This window comes from Semicossyphus pulcher, unplaced genomic scaffold (assembly GCF_022749685.1).
Source record: "Semicossyphus pulcher isolate SPU_LCO1_2020_fin unplaced genomic scaffold, fSemPul1.0.p SCAF_16, whole genome shotgun sequence".
Classification (NCBI taxonomy): Eukaryota; Metazoa; Chordata; class Actinopteri; order Labriformes; family Labridae; genus Semicossyphus; species Semicossyphus pulcher.
The window spans coordinates 19146534-19166627 of NW_027211670.1; the positions used below are offsets into that span (position 1 = coordinate 19146534).

At 43.9% G+C, this 20094-nt stretch overlaps 1 protein-coding gene across 1 annotated transcript in view; it reads left to right on the plus strand.

The window, feature by feature from the left end:
- The window catches only part of LOC138593610 (proteasome activator complex subunit 4B-like), a 46613-nt gene that overhangs the window by 23267 nt on the left and 3252 nt on the right, over positions 1-20094 (plus strand). The window contains exons 20-44 of the mRNA XM_069664682.1: positions 1358-1515; positions 2566-2661; positions 2769-2824; positions 2941-2997; positions 3086-3141; positions 3242-3340; positions 3423-3485; positions 5352-5447; positions 5623-5754; positions 7175-7384; positions 7465-7601; positions 7775-7828; positions 8047-8176; positions 8340-8421; positions 9898-10051; positions 10472-10538; positions 10614-10739; positions 11015-11167; positions 11278-11382; positions 13384-13475; positions 13657-13788; positions 13988-14190; positions 17076-17161; positions 17338-17466; positions 19182-19337. Coding sequence (XP_069520783.1) covers positions 1358-1515; positions 2566-2661; positions 2769-2824; positions 2941-2997; positions 3086-3141; positions 3242-3340; positions 3423-3485; positions 5352-5447; positions 5623-5754; positions 7175-7384; positions 7465-7601; positions 7775-7828; positions 8047-8176; positions 8340-8421; positions 9898-10051; positions 10472-10538; positions 10614-10739; positions 11015-11167; positions 11278-11382; positions 13384-13475; positions 13657-13788; positions 13988-14190; positions 17076-17161; positions 17338-17466; positions 19182-19337 — 2829 coding nt within the window. The remainder of the gene's footprint in view (positions 1-1357; positions 1516-2565; positions 2662-2768; positions 2825-2940; positions 2998-3085; positions 3142-3241; positions 3341-3422; positions 3486-5351; positions 5448-5622; positions 5755-7174; positions 7385-7464; positions 7602-7774; positions 7829-8046; positions 8177-8339; positions 8422-9897; positions 10052-10471; positions 10539-10613; positions 10740-11014; positions 11168-11277; positions 11383-13383; positions 13476-13656; positions 13789-13987; positions 14191-17075; positions 17162-17337; positions 17467-19181; positions 19338-20094) is intronic.

Genomic DNA, 20094 nt, shown 5'->3' on the forward strand with positions numbered 1-20094 from the left:
GGCTTAATGGCACATCCTCTTTAGACTGCCTCCTTTGAAGGCTGCAGCCCCTGGATTAAGACACAGCTTATATTTGGACCAGAGGATGGAGCTCGAGAGGAGAAAGGGGTCCGCAAATGCTAAGGAATTAGCTCATGCTAGCGCTAGCTTGGTTAGCAAGTTGTGTCTGTAATTTCATGGTAATTGATGTTTATTGGGATCAAAAAACAGGCTTTAAACTTAATTTTCTTACTCCTTAGTGTCTTTTAGTTAGTTTAACTTAACATTGAATTCTTCCTCTCGCTGTGGTAGCAACTTGTCAATCACAAGGTAACAACGGCCTCAAGACAAACACTCTTTATCGTGTACTTTGCAAAATCAACTGTAAGATGTTTTAAAAAAGACTTAAAGTATTGATTGAGACGATAAACTCATTCGGAAAATATTTACAGAGGTAATGAATCAACTGAGAAGTAGAGTCATTTTCTCATTGCTATCAGTGGAGTCGCCCCCTGCTGGCCATTAGATAGAGCTTAGGTTTAAGGCATTTCATTGGCTCCTGAGTTTACATTATCAGTAATCACAGCTATTACCATTCTGAGTCTGTGCGAGGAAACAAATGAGGATTTCCTGGAAAACACAGAAATGTACAACCTTTGAATCTGCTCCTCTTGCAGTTTTAATTAAATGGGATGTTTCAGGTTTGGTAATTGCAATGCAAGTTCTTGTTCCAGGAGGAGAATTAGAGAGTGTTTATCAAATTGAAATTTAATGGCAGCACTGCTGGACCGTACACTGCTAATACTGCTCTCTCTCTCTCTCTGTCACTGTTTGTGTCCCTAAATTTGATTTTAAGTTGCTTCCTTTGCATGAATCTTCTGGCTAATATTTGAACTATAAGCCTGACGATTTTTATACAATGAATGTGCAAAGTCTTTCTTTTTTAAGTTAAATAATCTCACTCTCTAGAGACTGAGTAGTTTTTTCTCAAAACAATATTTCGTCATGTTTTCGTAGAGCGCAGGGACAGAGTGTTTCTGTTTTTATGTCTGTGTGTGCAGAGGAATGAAGATATATTTGCAACCACCTAGTTCCAAATATAGACTTCTTTCCATCTGCGGTTCATGGTCTCTTATTCTGTGTTTTTGATTTGTTTTCCGTAGAATTTCTTTCTTTTAAAGATGTTTTAGATTAATCTGTTAACTGATGGTAGATTTTTGTTGCGTAATTTGTTTTATCCGCTCCATTGTCGAGTGTCATTCCCTTTCCAGATGCCTAAATACCACAAGAAGAGGCGTGCAGTTCTGGTTGTGCAGCTTTTGCTTGCCAGCTGTTCCAGTGGAAAAAACTCTCTCTCCCTCTCTCTCTCCTTCTTCAGGACTGGGGCAGAGCCGGAGATGTGGCAGCTCTGGGTGTGTGTTGGCACGTGCCTGGTCGGGAGGAGGAGAACTTTGTTTTCCAGCTGCTGTCCCGCCTCCTGCACCCCGAGCTGCAGCGAATCAAGAGCCACGTCTCTGGAGAGCAGCCAATGAGCAGGTGTGCTGTCTTCTTTTTTTAAACGTAATCAGGCACAGAGGCAAACAAAACAAAGAAATGTATAGACTTTATTTAATGATTAATGAGGTATGTCTGCATCCAGAAAATTAAAGCTTAACATCTGTTTTAAAGATTTGTTAAAGTTTTGATGAAGCTTAAAGGGCCAGTTCGTCAATTTTCAACCTCAGTCCTATCATGCTATCATGGGGAGCTAATGCCATTATGGTAGGAAAAATGCAATTTTACTCTGTGCCTTTAGAGGATGCTATCCGCTTCTCCGCACTTCCTCAATCTCAGACACCCGCCTCCGATGTCATGTCTCTTTCTAAATCGTCAGGTTGGAAATGTAGACTGCAGACCTGAAGATTTTTTAGACAATCCACCAGTATATTCTTGCGGCATTTCAGATTCTGTCCCGCTCTGAGCCGTTGCCTGCAGTGTAAAATTAGTGTTTCACTCCAGCGTCTCTCGCTGGGCCGTTCCTTTCAGAGGGAGGGGCGCAATGCATGCTAGGTGTTGTAGGAATGTAGAATGGGCGAAACCACGAGCTGTTTGTACAACTTTTTCCACAGCTATGGCGCCAATTTCAAATATTATTGCCTTTATCGATTACAGAGAACACCAGCTTTGACTGACAGTGGCTTTTTCCTGGAGCGAACTGCTCCTTTAAGGAGCTCAGAGGTGGAGAAGGTGAAATTAGCCGCTCAAGGCATGGAAAGGCAGCTTTATTTATTAGCACAGAGTCATTTCAAAGTGCTTTAAATTGGCAAGAAGAAGGCAAAGAAATGTAAAAACAATTAAAGAATAATGTCAACAAATTAGCACAATAAAAGATGGCATGATAAAAACAGAATAAAGTCAAGTAAGACAGAAAAAATACTTATAAAATGAAATAAATTGTGTAAAATTCAGTTACAATACAGTTCAAGTTAAGTCTAAGTCCAACAGAGGAAATAAACGTAACTTTGACACTAGCCCACGAGTGTTGAGAGCCCATCATGGACACACACCCTGCCATGAAAGGGCTGTAACGTGTGTCCTGATTCACAGGGAGGAGCTGTTGCAGAGTCTTGCCATCGTGCAGCACTGCCTCCTCGGAGCTGGGAGCATGCTGCCCCCTCTTGATGGACCACACGTATCTGACCTGTGAGTCCTGTAGCTACACACACACACACACACACACACACATTAAACAACACACATTTTCCTGCAGGCTTGTCACGTTTCGCCCCGTACATTTTGTTTCCTCCCAGCGTGCCCTCCATGGTAAATCTGGGCGAGATCAAGCTGCACATAGGCGTGGACTACGGTAAGGAAAGCAGCCACACGGCACAGCAGCTCCCTCATCAGTTTCAGTGCGAGATAAGGCCGCTCATTTTGCATTCTGTGTCCATACGGGACGTCTGTGTGTCTCCTCCCCTCCAGATGATTCACGGGAGAACTACAGAGAGTCCATCTGCCAAACCATGAGACTGCTGCTACGTGAGTGAAGACGTTAACTCAGAAACACTCCTCACTCTGTTTGTGAATGTGAAGCTTAATTAATCCATACTCACTCCTCTCACTCCAGATCACATCCTGGAGCACTCTGAGGATGACACAAAGTCACTCTTTGTCATCATTAAGGTGTCCGACCTGATTTTTCTATTATTCACGTTTGGGATGTTGTTATCCTCTCCTGCGGTAGGCCTCACAGCGGCCTTTGTGTGTTTCTGTCTGACTACAGATCATCAGTGACCTCATGTGTTTCCGCGGCACTCACAAGAAGGAGTTTGACTCGCGCTGGAAAAGCTTCACTCTCGTCAAGAAGTCCATGGAAAACAGGGTGAGTTGGGAAAGCGATTGTTGTCAGTTTCAATGAGTCTCTCGCAGGGTTGAAATAAGTAAGTCTGCTTTCTCTTCTGCAGCTTCTCGGGAAAAAGCAGCACATCAGAGCGCTGCTCATTGACAGAGTTTTGCTCCAGCATGAGGTTAGAGAAACATCACACGCACTTTGTGACAAAGTTTTTAAGATGAAGTGTGACTTTTGTTTTCAGGTCTCGTATTTGGCCAAAACAGCTTCTTGGTTTTTCTCAAACAAGTTTAGAATGAGGCTGCTGCCAGAAAGCCCTCACAAAAAAGTGGTTATGTCAGGGACCATTAGCAGATTTATCTCTATTTACAGGTCCTACAGGAAGTCTTCTGGTTTCCATTTGTAGTACGCATGTAGTCCGAGTAGAATTGACCAATCATGTATGAGCAGGCTGCGGCGTATGCAGGAAAAACAGTCCCTGTGGAGAGCAAAAGCAGGCGGAACGTAATGCAGCTTAATGACATCCCGGCTCCCATCAGCGGCTATCTGACGATGATTTAGCTTCTTATTAATCTCTATAAACAGACATCTGCATGCTAACAGCTAACTATCTGCTCTAGGTCTAAAAGTCAACTTGAGATACATTCCCATGAGGCTGTGTCACGAAAGCCGTTCAGCGTTCAGATTTCCCGACTTCCTTGAATGCATCAACTCGATCCGACCTCCGTTCAACAAACAAGCATTTTAAAAGTATTTTTCTTCTCCTCTTGAGGACAGACCTGACAACGCTGCGTTTTGACTTTTAACTAATCTGCATCATAATGTTGAAATTTCGTCAAAGGTAAGACCCGTTAATTTAAGTCAATCAAAAGAAGAACGGTTTCTTTTTCTGTAAACAATGCAGCACTGGGGCGCTGGTTTAGCTCAGTTGGTAGAGCAGACGCCCCATGTACAGAGGCTGTAGCTCTCATCGCACTGATCGCAGGTTCGACTCCCGGTCTGCCGATCATTTGGTGCATGTCATCCCCCACTCTCTACTCCCATCATTTCCTGTGTATCTCAGCTGTCCTATGAATAAAGGCAAAAGCCAAAAAAATAATCTAAAACAATGCAGCACGCGGAAAAGGAAGTCTTGACTGGAAGTCGTTCATCACCGTTGTCCCCAGACGCTTTATCGTCATCAGACTATAGCCAATGGAATCCGAGATTGACGCTCATCTGATGATGATTTAGCTTCTTAGTAATCTCTAAGTAAGACCCGTTAATTAAAGGAAATCACAAGATTGAGCCAGAGTGCAGCCTTTGTGCAACTGACTATTTACAGTGAAACTGAGACTCACCAGAAACAGATGAACGGGCGCTCCTCTGGGGGATTTCATGAACAAAGAAGTGCAGACATATCTAGAGGGGCGAAATTCGCTTCACTTTCAATCTGAAAACACAGTCGCTTCTCAAGATGTTAACTGGACTGTAAACATTGCAGCGCACGGAAATGAAAGCTGGAAGTCCTTACCGCTAACCGCTGGCTAAACGCCCGACATGTTCACCATTGCTCCCAGAGGCTGTATCGTTGTCAGACTGTAGCTGATGGGTTCAGCGATTGTTAACAGATTGGTTCAACGGGATGCATGAAATCTTTGTAGGTGAAAAATGAACATTAACCTTGAGACTTAAAGGTGACATATTGGATAAATGTCGGACAGGATGCATTGAGTTTATCAACTCTTATGGCTTCAGGTAAAGAGCTTTAGTTGTGTTGTTACGTCCCTGCTTCTCTGCTACACATGGACTATTATGCTTTTATGTTTTTATATTTGTTTGTATGATTGTTTTCTTTTATACAGTTTTATTTTAGTCCACACGGTAAGGTTATTTTGACAGGTTGATCTTTTAATAACTAAAGCATTAAAAAACCACACACAGCTTGTGCAGGGTCACCGGCGTCGCTGTAGCTGACATGCACATGAAATCAAATGCCTCTGTTATTCTTGGTGAGAAGTCGGCGGTTTTATAATGCCTGAAAATTGCCTTTCTGTGCGAGTAGATGAGGAAGCTGGTGGTTGACGGCAGTGAATATAAAGTGGTTCATCAGGAGCTGCTCTGTAATCTGCTGCTGCTTTCGACCAGCACTTACAGCCAGGTAAGACTGAAGAAAGATTAACAGGGGAAATTTCAATCACAACATCTGCTGGTTCCCATTTACCTCGTGGTTATAACACAAATATTTCCTCTGCAAAAAGCAATTAATTAATGATTTATGTATATGCATCTGTTTATGTGTGCGTGTGTGTGTGTGTGTGTGCGTGTCCTTGCAGGTACGCAGCAGGGCCCAGAATGTGCTGATGGCCGCACTGGGAACATTCAGCTTCTCCTACAGAGACGTGATTCCCCGGATCCTACAACTGCTCTCCCCACAACACACCGAAGGCACACAGCAGCAGTTTAAGGTAACACACTCACACACACACGCACATACACACTCACACACACACACACACACTCTCAGCACATGGAGACAATCACAGTCGTTGCCCTGGGCTTTCTTAGAACGGGAACTGTCCATGGTGCTGAAACTTGACGGTAGTCCAGTTGGCGTCTTCATCGTGTATTTGGCAGCTACATTGACCTCCCTCCTGTGACCTTGCATTCATTTAAAAGTTTTACTGCTTGTTTTAAGACAGGTAGGCCTTTACACATCCTACACTGTTACACTTTTTGTCTATTTATAGTCCTGATCTTGGCCTGAGATTACTTACCAGTTTTCCGTTTACTAAGCCAAGTTCTAGACTGAGGGCAAAAACATTTTCTGTTTGAAATCTGGGGAGCAAACTCTGTGTCCTTTCTTGACTGTTTTCTAATTCTTCCATTCCAGTGTTAATTTCGTTAACGAAAAAATTGATGGAAAATGTTCGTCAATGATATTTTTTCCATGACGAAGACGACACATTGACGAGCAAAAAATAGATCGTTGATTCTAAGAACTCTGGCGACACGTATGTTTTGTTTTCGTTAACGAGACAAGACGAGACTAAAATGTTCGTGGTGAGCTGTCCGACATTCAAAATGCATATTTTCCCCCACTGTGCATCTGATCTGTCAAAATACAAGAAACCCATTCCTGTAACTGGGTATCCCGGTTAGAGATAACGGGTATCATGAAGTGGTTGTGAACTTTCTCTGTTAGCCCAGGTGTTACGCCCACCCTAAGGCGGCACTATGGAGCTAACAACTACACACAATAGACCCAACAAAATCACATAAAACACCTTATAAAAGTAAATTAAACAACCAAATCATGAGCTAAAGATCAACATGACATACCAACACAAAATCCTACTACAGCAGTCCCCACTCCAGGAGCCTCTCTGTCTTCAGATCTCATGTCTGGGATTTTTAAGCAGCTGAGACCAGGTGTACCTCGTTGTGCAATCACTTACGAAGACATCTGGGAAGTCACACCAGAAAGGGAAAAGGGACAAACATAGCAGGGAACACACACCAGGCTTTCTGCTTCAGGCTCTGTGCACGCTCACAGAAAAAGGGGGCGTTTTACTCGTCATTTGACGCTTATTTCGCACAAAAAGGAGCGATTAGGAGCGGTGTCCTCTTCGTTCTTTTACTGTATGGATGTTTTGCTGAAATTTGACTAGAACTAATTAACATTTTCTTCTGAAGACTAAAACTTACTTACGAACTGTTTCTTACTTTCATTTCTTACCTGTAACTGTGTCAAAATTCAGACAATAGGGTCATTTCACTGATTCAAACTGTGAAGCATCCAGCACCTTGTTCCGCCACAGCACACAGCTTTGAATACAGTATGATCTGTAATGTGTGTGTGTGTGTGTGTGTGCTTGTGTCTCTCAGGGCGCTCTGTACTGCCTGCTGGGTGTGCACAGCAGTGTTTGCCTGGCTAGTACGAGGGACTGGGACTGTGTCGGGGAGGTGTGGCCCGCCCTGGTCCGCTGTGGCCTGTCGCCCACCATGACCCTGGACGAGCCCTCCATCGGTCGCCTGCTGGACGACATCACTGACAGGATCCACCGCCAGCACGACACCATCGGGATCTATTTCACTGTGAGCAACGTGACCAATGACAGGCGAGAAACAAGCTTCATCTGATGGTTTTTAAATCGCTTTTTGCTCTCTTCTGCCAGGTATCTGAAGGTTGTGTGGAGGTGGCCAATCGTATCGCACAGTCTGAAAACCCCACGCCGTGTTTAGCGGCACCGTCGGTAGACGAGCTGAAGGAGGGGCTTCAACGTCAGCGAATCAGAAACGTGGTCGCTGCGAGGTAGGAACATAAGCTTGTGTTATTCCTTCATTCATTCAGTTTTAATGGAGTCTAGTTTTTCTCAAGGTTACAGAGAAGCTTCGGCACCAGTTATGCTTTTGATATTTTTTTCTTTATCGCCATGAAGAGTAGGAGTAGTTCTCCTGAATAACACTTCTTTTTCTCTTATGCAGAAAATATGAGAAGCTCGTCAACGATCTCTTGGATTGCCTTGAAGACAGTAACCTGTAAGTTGTCTCTCTGCCCGTTTATGAGTCATGTTTTAATGGACCAGATAGTGAATGTAGGGATATGCTGTGCAAGTTATGATATAAATTCTGTAATAAAAATGCAAATAAACTCTTTCTTCTGTTTCTAAATAGTGATGTCGGCCTGTAGTTAAAAATGTATGGCTGAAAATAGAAATTGTCCATGCCCTGTTGAGACTTGTTTGCTTGTGTTTCAGGCCCTGGAAGTTTGAGCACATGGCCACAGACTTGTTGTCTCTCCAGCTGAGAGAGGATCACCCTCTTCCCCCTGACGCCGTCCTCTTCTTCACCCAGAGCCTCATACACGACTCCATCAGCATACGCAAGGTCTGCAGCTCTGTCTGTGTGCTGTCTGTTTGCATTTGTGTGTGGATACAAGACTCAGGAGAAGAACAAATACCGAAACAGACAGCACTTTTTACCGGACCTGGGGAAGCGGCTGTTTGTGTGTGGCTCTACTTTAATGCAGTATAATCTTTCTCCCCTGTAGGTGGCGATCTCAGCGCTGGCTGGCGTCCTGAAACAGCTGAAACGACCAATAAAGAAGGAGGCTGTGAAACCATCAGATATCAGTGAGTATGAGCACAAAAACACACACAAACAAACTTTTAAATCATTTAGTCCTTGTGGGAAAATCCAGAAATATTAGACCGTCTCTTTAAACGGCTGCTGACAAAGTTGCATCAGGCACATTAGTTGCAATATCAGCTTTTATTAAAGACCCCCTCCAGTGAAAAGTGAGTCTCCATGTGGTGTTTTTCATGTGCTACAAGATCAGCGACAAGTCATCTCCATGGCTGGGCCTGTCTGCTTTTAAACTACAGTGTACCAAGGACAGGCTGAACAACACGTTTTCAGATTGGCAGGTTTGTGATGTCACAAACCTAAGGAGCCAATCCCGTTAATGGACGGGGTGACGCTACGCATATCTTTATGTGTAACCTATGGCAACAACTCGGCTATGCGCGAGCCAGCTAATACTATTTACCACATTTCAAGCTGGATAAGTTTCAACAAGTTGCTACTAAACGATGGCAGAGATGTGTTTTGTTTTCGCGACGGAGGGGACAGCTGGAAATGTGATTAATTAATAATTAATTTAATTATTAATTAATTAATAATTTATTTTTACAAGGTAATTAAACATATTATTTAGAAAAAACAGACACAATATATTATTTCAAGCAGAGCATTTTAAATATCTTAAAACATGACTGGAGCTTCTCTTTAAATAAAACATCATAATGTCAAAACTCATTGTATTGTCATTTCCAATAGGGTAAGCAATTTACTTAATGTTTATTTGTATAGGGATAAGTATGAAGCAAGTAAACTGATGCCACACACAACAGCATTTATAGCCTTGGCTAATTTGCAATACCTGTCCCTAGATGGGCCTTTAAAATACATAAAATCAACGACAAATGCACAAGAGACAGTACGAAAACAATACAGGATACAAAATGACTACAAGACTGAGCCCTCCTCAAGAACTGCTTCAGTTTAAAATGCTCCCAGTCAGGGTCCAAGTCTGAGCTCTGCAGGTGAGGCATTCCACATATTGATCCCCTGAACAGGAAAAAGGCAATATGACCAAAATGTAAATTTACATTTGCTTTCTTTTAAAAGATAGATTTGAATAATTAAAAAGTCTTATTTTGTCTAGAAACAACGACCAACACCCACTTACCCACAAATGAGGCTTAAATCAGGCGAATACAGTCTGTTAGACATGACGCAGTACGATTTTTCCTTCCAGTTAGCCATCTTGAAATCGAGTACCCCTCAGATACCAGAATAATGTATGACAATATTAAAAATATATGCAATATATAGATTAAAAACTGCCACTGTTGTTGGTTGTTATTGTCACATGATCATTTACCTGTTCTGCTCTCAAACAGAAGTAGAACAATAAATAAATTATAGTATGAAACTCACCAGATTCCACATTTTGGGCTGCATTGAACATATTACATCAAACAGTTTAAGTATCAGAGCGTGCTTTTCTTTTCATGTTCCTGTGCCTTGTTCGCTGTCGTGTTCAGGTGGCGTAGAGGATCCCGAGGGCGTGTGTGCCGGGGATCGCGAGGCAAACCGCTGGCTGCAGTACGACAGCAACAACCTCCCTGTGAGTGAGGAGCAGTGGGACTCCCAGCACTTTGTGGAGAAAACACACTTGGGCTACTACTCATGGCCGAGGTGAGGGGAACGACAGAGTGTTTATGTGGAGGATTTAGAAACTGGAAGGCTGATTAACTGCTCGGTTGGACGGAGCTAAGTAGCTGATTGACTTAACTGCCGGCTTGATTTGATGCTTCTCTTTGTGCTGCTAACTTTACGTCTGACTGGCTGATCTGCGACTGATCTGGGCGGCTGGATAACTAGCAGGGTGTCGAAGTGACTTCCTGTCACGTCTTGGCCTGGATAAGGCTGACTGAACGCTTACTGCCTGGCCTAGATAGAAGAATTGATGTATAGGTGGAGGTCTTGCTGACTAACTGACTTTTTAATCATTCGTTTATCCTCGCTGCTTATTTGAAGCCGGTCTGTGTCTGTCCATATTTTCCCTGTTTGTTGTTATCTATAAATCACAGCCGCCTCCTCTTTGTCTCCTCTCAGAGAAATGATGATCTATGCAGCTTCGGAAAAGTCAAAAGATGACCTGCAGTACGAAGAGATGAGTGAGGTGCGTGCTCACACACAAAACATCCCACTTACGCCTGAATATTGCTGTTATTACATTTGTCTGTTTGTCACTCAGGGTGAAAAGATCATCTTTGAATATTTCTCGGACCCGGAGTTTATCGACCAGCTCATAGAGTTCCTCTCTTTGGAGGATCGGAAAGGAAAAGACAGCTTCAACCCGCGACGCTTCTGCCTCTTCAAGGTGCAATTTAAACTCTCAGCCCTTATCGATCCTGCAAACCTTTTTTCAAAGAAGTGACACAGCATTTACCACCGCTAGCCGAGGCTGAATTGAGCAACGTAGAGGTGGAATTTGTGTCATCAACTCCTGTGATTCATTGTTCCCCATCAGGCAGCTGACAGTTTCCTTACGCCAAGCGAACGACTGTAATCTGTCTTTCTTTGGTTGAAAAAAAAGAAAAAACGTCTTGGTTCCTCCACATCGAACAAACCTTCACGCTCTCCTTTGATTGACAGGGGCTGTTTCGTAACTATGGTGACGTGTTCCTGCCGCTACTGTGGCCTCACCTGGAGCAGCTCGCCGGCGATCCCCATGAGAGCTCGCAGCGCTGTGTGTGTGAGATTACTGCAGGACTAATCAGGGGCAGCAAACTCTGGAGTTTCAGCCAGGTACTACACACACACGCACACAAACACACACACGCAGGAATTCTTTTTGATAAGAAAAGTCAATATTAATAAAAACTTTCATTATTGTGTGTGTGTGTGTGTGTGCTCAGGTGGACAGGCTGTGGAAGCTTTTGTGCCCTTTGATCAGAACAGCTTTAACCAACATCACAGTGGAAACCTACACAGACTGGGGCACCTGCATCGCTACGGCCTGCGTGAGCGTCTCGCATGCATACAAACGCACCACAAGCAACGTGGCTCGGGGCGAACTGAAGAAAACTGAGAATCCATCTGTGTGTTTCACTTTTAAAACATGGATGAGATCAGATGTTTAAAAATCGATAACACAAACATTCTGCTGAAAATTGGATTTTAAAAACACCGTTTGCGGCACGAACACAGTTTTTTTTGTTCGTGTTTCTATCATGCCTCCAGGGATGGGAGGTTTGGTGTGTCGAGCACTTTAGCTCACACTGAAATATTTAAACAACTATCAAACAGATTTACTCGAATTTTGGAAACATTTTGTGTTCGCCTCGAGACAAATTGCAAAAACATTCCCTTCACTTTTAATCGAGCACAATCATCAAGTTAACATTTAAAAGTGGGGTATTATGCTAATCTCAAGCTTCATATTTCACTCTGTGATACCTGTGGAGTAGCTTAGCATAATTTACAGTTAAAAAAACTTTGCTCTGTGCAGGCCCTCATACAGCCTCTGCCTGAAACGACTCAGTCAGCTCTGTCCCTTTAAGAAACCCCGCCCCTACAAGCCCGCTTTCTTCTGATTGGCCGGCTCTCCGAAACCTGCCGAGGTGCAGAACTCAGTGTTTGAGGCGCGCCTCCTACCCTGTGGCCGTGTTACAGAGGTGTTGGCAAAGAGAGAGATTTGAAATGAATGTCTGGAGCTCTTGTCCTTTGGAAAAGTAAACACTGATGTTTTTCCTTCACAGCCAAAGAAAAACTTTCTCCAAGACATTCTTAATCAACTTGACAAGAGAGTGAAAAAAAATTCAGAGGCAGACTGAGCTGCTGGGAGGGCGGGAAGGGCAGGAAGTTCTGCTGTGTCTCGGGCAGATGCCCTAATATAAGCCCCTTTTACGCTGCCAGTTCAAGGCGGGATTATTACGCCTCTGTTCGGTCTTTGATGTAAAACACACGGCGGAGGAATGGTTCGGCGAAGTCGTTCCGCCTCTGAGCCGACATCGTAGGTAGTAACAGAGGCGAAACGGCGTCTGTGTAAACAGTGGAGCCGGCAGGACGGAACAGCGCCGTGTGTGTGTGTATTTTAAGCACACATTTGTTTACACCCGCGTTGCTTCGTTCAATATAAAATGGCAAAGGCTGCATGACGGCACAGCTACATTACGGCACAGCTGCATTACGGCGCTGAGGCAGAAGCACGGGGTAAAAATGACTAGAGAGCTCCTCCACTTTGTGACATCACAAAGTGAAGCGTCTGGAGAAGTCTGTCTGAAAGCAAGTGTTCACAGCAGCCTGCAGGCTGAGACCTTTTTAGCCGGGGATTACTCCAACATACTTTAACCTACAGATTTGAAACTTCACCCACGTTTAGTCTGGACATCCAAAATTGTAACATGATTTATGTCTTAAAATGTGGAACAGTATGATACCCCCTCTTTAAAGTACCAAAATGTCTGCAAAACTAATGCGATTCCCATCTACTGCAGGTGTAGGTTGCCTTTATCGCTAATCTAATTAGCTGATGTTTAAATGCTAAACCAAGGTAACAACAGTAAACATTCCACCTGCTACACCTCAGCATGTTAGCATTGTCAATTTGAGCATGATGCCATGCTAGCGTTAGCATTTAGCTCAAAGCTTTGCCCTACCAAAGCACTTCTTAGTCTTATCAATTAGCAACAAATAAGTCTTTTACCCATTTGTCTCTTAAATACTGCTTGAAAATGTCCTCAGTCTTTGCACTGTTGTTGTCTTATTGCAGCAGTTTACATGCATTTTAGGTTATTGTGGTCATAAAATGTAATACTGATTAGCTCCTTTGTGCTTCTCTGTACGAGGTAATTAAAATAAACACAAAACATATACAAAAAACAACTATTGGGACTATTTTCTCTCTTTCCTTTGGGAGTAAAAGGATGGTAGTATTCAGTCCCTGAGTAGGTTTTTTGCCTACCGAAAAAACATTAAAAAAATAAGCCCCCCTTTTTTTGTCTTTGTCTGCTGTCCAATAGGAGGGCCGGGACCCCAGGAGACTCCACTGGCTGTTGGAGCTGCTGATGGAGAGCCCGCTGAGCGGAGAGGGCGGCTCCTTCAGGGACGCCAGGTACGTGTATGCGTGTGTCCATGTGCATGAATTACTCCACGCACACGGGGTATATGTTTATGTCTAGCAGCATTTTAGAGGTTTCTGATTTCAGGCTGCAGCAGTAACCTGAGCCGACGTGCCGCAGTAACTCAACAAACCCCCCCACCCCACCCCACCCCTCTCTGTTTGTCTCTGTCAGTTTGCTGTATGTGCTTCAGGGAGGTCTGGCCCAGCAGCAGTGGAGAGTCTCTGAGCTGCTGCACCGGCTGCTGGCGTACCTGGAGCCCAAACTCACCCAGGTGTATAAGAATGTGAGGGAGCGCATTGGAAGGTACCAAATTAACTCGCTGTTATCTCTTCTGGATTATATAATCAAGGTTAAAAAGGTTAAACTAATTAGTTTGTGTGTGATGTTTCTTGGCCTCTTCATCTCAACTGCTTTTCTGTCTCTTTGTTTCTTTCCCCCTCCTCTCCCTCTGTCCCCCTCTCTCTCTCTCTCTCTCTCTCTCTCTCTCTCTCTCTCTCTCCAGTGTCCTGACCTATATCTTTATGATAGACGTGGCTCTGCCCCACACCGCGCCCACCTCCTCCCCCCATGTGGCAGAGTTTGTCACCCGGGTCCTGGAGCGGCTCAAGCCCCTCACGTCGGAGCCGGAGATCCACAACCACGTCCACGAGGAGAACACCCAGGAGACGGACGAGCGCACCCAGGCTGTCAAACTGCTCAAGACGGGTCAGAATGTGGATGCAAGCATGTAGACTGACATGGTGTAGGCCGGGGATAGACAGAGACTGCAGGGGAAATATATATATGCACACACCAGGACGGCTTGTTCTCTTAATGAAACAGACTGATGCGCTGAAGCCAGATGAGACAAGCTGAAGCTGTGAACCCTTATTGATTTCACCTTTAAATTCTACTTTAAAGGGTAGTGAGGTGTAGATGAAGAGGAATTTCAAGGGCGCGTGTTCAACACTGATAAAAAAACCGATATGGAAAGGAGTCTCCGTCAATATTTTGGAGGGTGTTTCTAATACAAACATTTGTACGGGGCACATAGTGCAGTAACTTGATTGCAGTAGATTTTGTTATTGATTTAGTTTTTCACAGTTACAGGCCAGTCTCCAAAAACAGTTGAATAAATAAGTTTTTCATTATTACTGTGCAGATAATTTGGCTCTCATTTGCTCATATTTATATCTTCCTTCACCTAAATAAAGTAGAGGATATAGGATGCTTTCACACCTTAAGTCTGGTTGTTTGATACAATAACTGTGTATATAGATGGACGACGCGTCTCCATCTGCTCTCATTGTACAAAATTGAAGCCAAAGTAGCCCCTGTGACGGAGAGAGCTGCGCCGTAGAGATTAGCATCGCTGTAGCCACTTCCGCTAACCAAAACACACACTTAACTTATCGGAAAAAATGGCAAAGATCCCGCGCGCCGGCGTGTTAAAGCAGAACAGCTTCTTGTGTTGGTCTGAAGCAGACGTTCACAGATGTGTAAACTTCAATGACTGTAGTGATTGTTTTAGTGACGTGTCCTCTCACCGTTCCTCCTCTGCTCTGCTAATCCGGAACAGATCGGCTGCAGGAGCCGTGTTTGTCAACAGAGCTGTCAATCATCCTTTTGACAGCATCAAATAACACTTAACTTAAAAATGAACACTTGGATGTAAATCAGCATGATAAGAACTAATTATAATGACAGAAACCATGTTTGAGAAACATTTATTTGACGTGTATTTTGATTTTATAGTTTGACTCATGTCCCATCTGTTAACATGGAGGAGGCGGGCTTTATGACCTATACTGCAGCCAGTCAGCAGGGGGCGATAGAGAGGGTTTGGCTTCACTTTTAAGGAGCTGTCATGTCGTCCATCTTTTTATACAGTCTGTGGTTTGATCTGAATTAAAGACCAAATTCTTACCAAGTTGCGTTTCGCCTTGAGTTTGGTTCGTGTTCACACGGAAGCTTTTATCAGTGAACCAAAAGGTTTTGATGCTCTCTGATTGGTCAGAATTTCCGATCCCTAAAGTAAACAAAGAAAGAGAACAAGAAGAGAGAGAATCGCAGACTTTAATGTTTTGTTGCACAGTGTTTTGGTTTACTTCCTATATTAGGTCCTACTTTAAGTCTGGTTATGTTCTCACCTGAATCAAACCGGACTGTGGTTCATTTGGAAACGGACCGAATCCTGTCTTTTCTGGTGGTTTGGTCCACACCAGAGTTCGAATGCGTGATCCACCCTGTCCAAACGAACCAGACTTCTCTGAAGGGGCTTTCACACCAGCTTTGGTCCGGACTTTCAGACTTAACTTGGAAAGTCCGGTTCGCTTGGACAAGCATTTGAACTCTGGTGCAGACCATAGTCCGCTTGAAAAGACAGGACCCGGTCCGTTTCCAAACGAACAGTCCGATTTGATTCAGGTGTGAACATAAACAGACTTAAAGTAGGACCTAATATAGAAAGCAAACCAAACAACTGTGCATTGTGGGTTGTTAACGGGTGCTGACACTGGCAGAGACAGACACTCAGCCAGGCAGCAAGATGAGTAGAGGACAGACGTGGGGAGCGACGAGGAAACATTTTCACAGAACACGGAGGTGTTCAGAATGTTCAGTGAAAAACTGAAGCAGAGTGGAACTGATCGATCTGTGGAACGTCGGTTGAAAGTACAAAAAACTCTGACAACAAGTCTGCGATCGTGTTGAGTGTGGCTGAGGAGTGCGCTCTCGCTCTTTGTTTACTTCAGGGAGTTTTCCCACGTGGAAAATCTGACCAATCAGGGAGCAGTTTCCTTGCACATCAAAACTTTTGGTCCGCTGGTAAAAGCTGCCGTGTGAACACAAAACAAACTTTAGGCAAAATGCAACTTTGTACTTATTTGGTCTTTGATTCGGATCAAACAAACAGACTCTAGATGTGAAAGCAGCCTGAAAGTCCAGATCAAAGCTGAAAACAGCATCAACCTCTCTTTCCAGCAGATACTATAAAACCTGTGCATACCAACACGATCTGCATGGCTGAGCCCCACTACAGGCTCTATAAGCGAGGCTGCCATTAAGGACAAGGTTATGTGGTTTGAGTGAGCTGCTGGGACTCGACAAATAACCATAACACTTTAACTAATCAGAAAAATAAACAGATTTTATCTGCGGCAGTGGGGAGAAGGCTGCCAAACAGTGTTTACACTCTCATGAAGGAAATAAAAGTAGTTTGCTCCTCGAGGTCAAACAGTGGGTGTTTTTCTACGAGAAAGAATTCTGCAGAGTTCAGGAGCCGATATTTCATTTTAAATTAAGAGGTTTTTTGCGCCTGCTTTTGTTGTTTAATGGAGATAAAACTGACTGAATTTAGACCTAATTTCTCGTCCACACACTTGTGCGTTGTTGCTCCTTCAGTCTCCCACCGCCCTGATCTCCATTATTCAGATAAATATCTCGTTAGAAAATTATCCAAATCATTAGATACTAAATCATGATAGATTGTGTTGTATTAGCAGTGCGATGCAGTAAGGTCACAGCGCCGACTCTGTTGTTTTTTATTATTTGGCAGCGATCCCAAAATGTCATCCGTGTGTGTGTGTGTGTGTGTGTTGTGCAATTTGCAGTGTTGAAATGGTTGATGGCGAGCGCAGGGCGAACTTTCACCACTCCTGTTCAGCTGCAACTACAGCTCCTGCCTCTGCTCTTCAAGGTAACACACACATACCCACACGCACACACACACACAGGTCCCAGCGCAGCATTATTACCCACTCAATCTTACTTGCCCATTAAACTCAATTTCTCTCTTCATTTACTCAAAATGGTGCGTAGCTCCGTGTGTTCCTACCTCTCTCCATCTCTCTCTCTGTGTCTCTCTCCCTGCAGATCGCCCCGGTGGAGATTGATGAGAGCTATGATGAGATGAAGCAGGATGCACGCACGTGTCTCTCTCTCATGTCCCAGGGCCTGCTGTATCCCGAGCACATCCCTCTGGTTCTGGCCGCGCTGGAAGAAGTACTATGCACAAACGCTCACACACACACGTTGCCCCACCTGCCTGCTGTCAGTGTTCAGAGCCTAATGCTGCCCACGGTGTTGTTAGACTAAAAACAACCTGTGCTATTTTAATTTGCCTACTTTGTGACGCTTACAGTAACTCTGCTGAGGGTTTTGTTTGTGAGAACGCTCCCAGAATATCCGACCATTGTGTCATCAGATTCATATTTGATCCGAGATGGGATGAGGAAGCATTAAAACATGTTTTAGTTTTTCTTTGACACTCAAAGCTAAATGTTTTATCGTGTGGGAACAATTTAAAAATGTGTTAAAGCGAGAGTTTTTTAACAAATTATTAATACCTCTCTCTCCCATATGGTGTCTGTGTGCTAATTATTGAGCCAGGAAAGCAGAGGGTTAGCTTAGCTTAGCTTAAGACTGGAAACACAGGGAAACAGCTAGTCGCTACAGTCCTCCATGCGGCGGCCCCAGGTTGACTCCCATTCTCTGCCCTTTGCCGCGTGTTGTCCCCCATTCTCTCTTCCCCCGTTTACAACACTATCCACTGTCCTCTCTATAAATAAAGTTAAAAAAAAATCATCTTTAAAAAAACAATGGTATGCTGTTTAAAAGTGTTTATGGGGCGCTGGTTTAGCTCAGTTGGTAGAGCAGGCGGCCCATGTACAGAGGCTACATTCCTCGACGCAGCGGCTGCAGGCTCGACTCCCGCCCTCGGCCCTTTGCTGCATGTCATCCCCCACTCTCTTCTCCCAATATTTCCTGTCTCTCTTCAACTGTCCTATGTAATAAACGCAAAATGCCTCAAAAATAATCTTTACAAATAAGAGTCTATATTTGCTTTACAATCTATTCCCTACAAAAGAGAGTGCAACAGAGGGAGAGACGAGATAGAAATAAATACAGACTGACACTTAAACAATTACACAGAACACTATAAATGTAACGCCTGCTGAACATCCACATGTTGTATGTCTGTATTTACAGACTGGGTGTCTGTGGCGACTTTTGCAGAGAAATTCACAAGCGGCGCCCAGTTACTGACGCATTTTCCATCAGCCAGCAGTGGTTGGTCTGTCAGAGAGGGTAGGCGGAGCTAAGCGGCTGCTTTTCCGCTCTCTGCAAGTGTTGCGAGTAAACAGTAATCTACTATGGCTGAACAAACAAAGAACAGATGGATGACTACAGATACAACTTCAAAAATAAGTGAAAATCCAAAGAAAAAGAAACAAACTCGACGCTCAGATGAAGGCAAACTGTCTAAAACGGAAAGCGACCGTCAGCTAGGAAAGTCAAGAGTTACAACCGGAGCCAACCGTGGACGTCACACATGCAACGCTATCTGGATATCTGGGAAGTGTGTTCCTGCAATTACCGTTTATCACCACAGGTGGCGCCAAAGAGAACGAAACTGAGATCCTTGAGATTATTACTTTAAAGCTTTGCTGCGCCTAAAACAGCCTCAGCAGCGCAGGGCTGTTTATATTTCTCTTGTATGACAGGTGAAAATAAAACCTGATTAACTGGTAGAGGAGCATACCAATGGAAACAAAATTATCTTTATAATAACTTGTGCACACGATGTATTAATCCTGTGTACACGACAAATTAACTTGTGTCCACAATATCATATTCTGTTTGCACAAGATACATAAAACATTTTGGATTTACAGGCCCCTGTAGTAACCCCCTCTCTGTCTCTCCTCCGTGTGTAGATGGCGGGCAGCAGGTCATGGCACGCTCGCTTCTCAGTGCTGACCTACCTCCAGATTATGGTTTTCTACAACCTGTTTACCCTGCTCAGCGCGCCTGCCGAGGTTCTCTGCATCCGAGAGCTCGTAATGCAGCTGCTGCTCGACGAACAGCTCGAGGTAATGTATGCAGGAAAAGGCAGCACGCGCTGGTTTTAATACAGCCATCGCCCCTCTGTAAGGTGTAATTGTCACAGGATTATAAATGGCCACTTATTGTCCCCTAGTCTCTGCTCACTAAATCTTAATCCCTCTGCTCTGTTCACAGTTATTGCTTAAAAATAACACTCCACCTCGCTGCACAGCTTTAATTTATTCTCCTGTTTTGGTGGCTTTCTCTTCTTCTGTGGTTACAGGCGTGTTTATAGAGCACTACGGCTGTTTTGCGCTGGTTGTAAAATGACATAAATCCAGCTCATTCCCAAAATATGATTAAGAAATGCGCATTAGTTTTGACTGCTTGTGTTGACTAACTGTTAATTTAATGAATTATTCATGTCTTTTTATTGCATGCAATGAAATCAACTTAACTTCCTGTGCAGAGCATATAGAAATCTCTCAAGTTTGGTGCGTCATTCTTTGCACAAACCACGTCTCACTCCTCTCCATGTGCTTTTAAAACCTCCTTTTTTTTCCGTTGAGCTGCGAGTGCAGGTGAAAAATCAATAAGCTCCAGGCTTCACTCTGGTTTTCCATCCCACGAAAACAGTTGTTTGTTTTAATATTTAGTAAACTGCGTAAGTGAACAGCAGGCGGGCGCGTCGTCCCTGTCTCATTGTCTATTTCGATGCATCAGCCGTCACTCGGCGCTTCTTCATAATTTATGCAAAGTGATGCAGGAAGGCGGTGATGTTCTGCAAGTGAATGTTACCTCAGC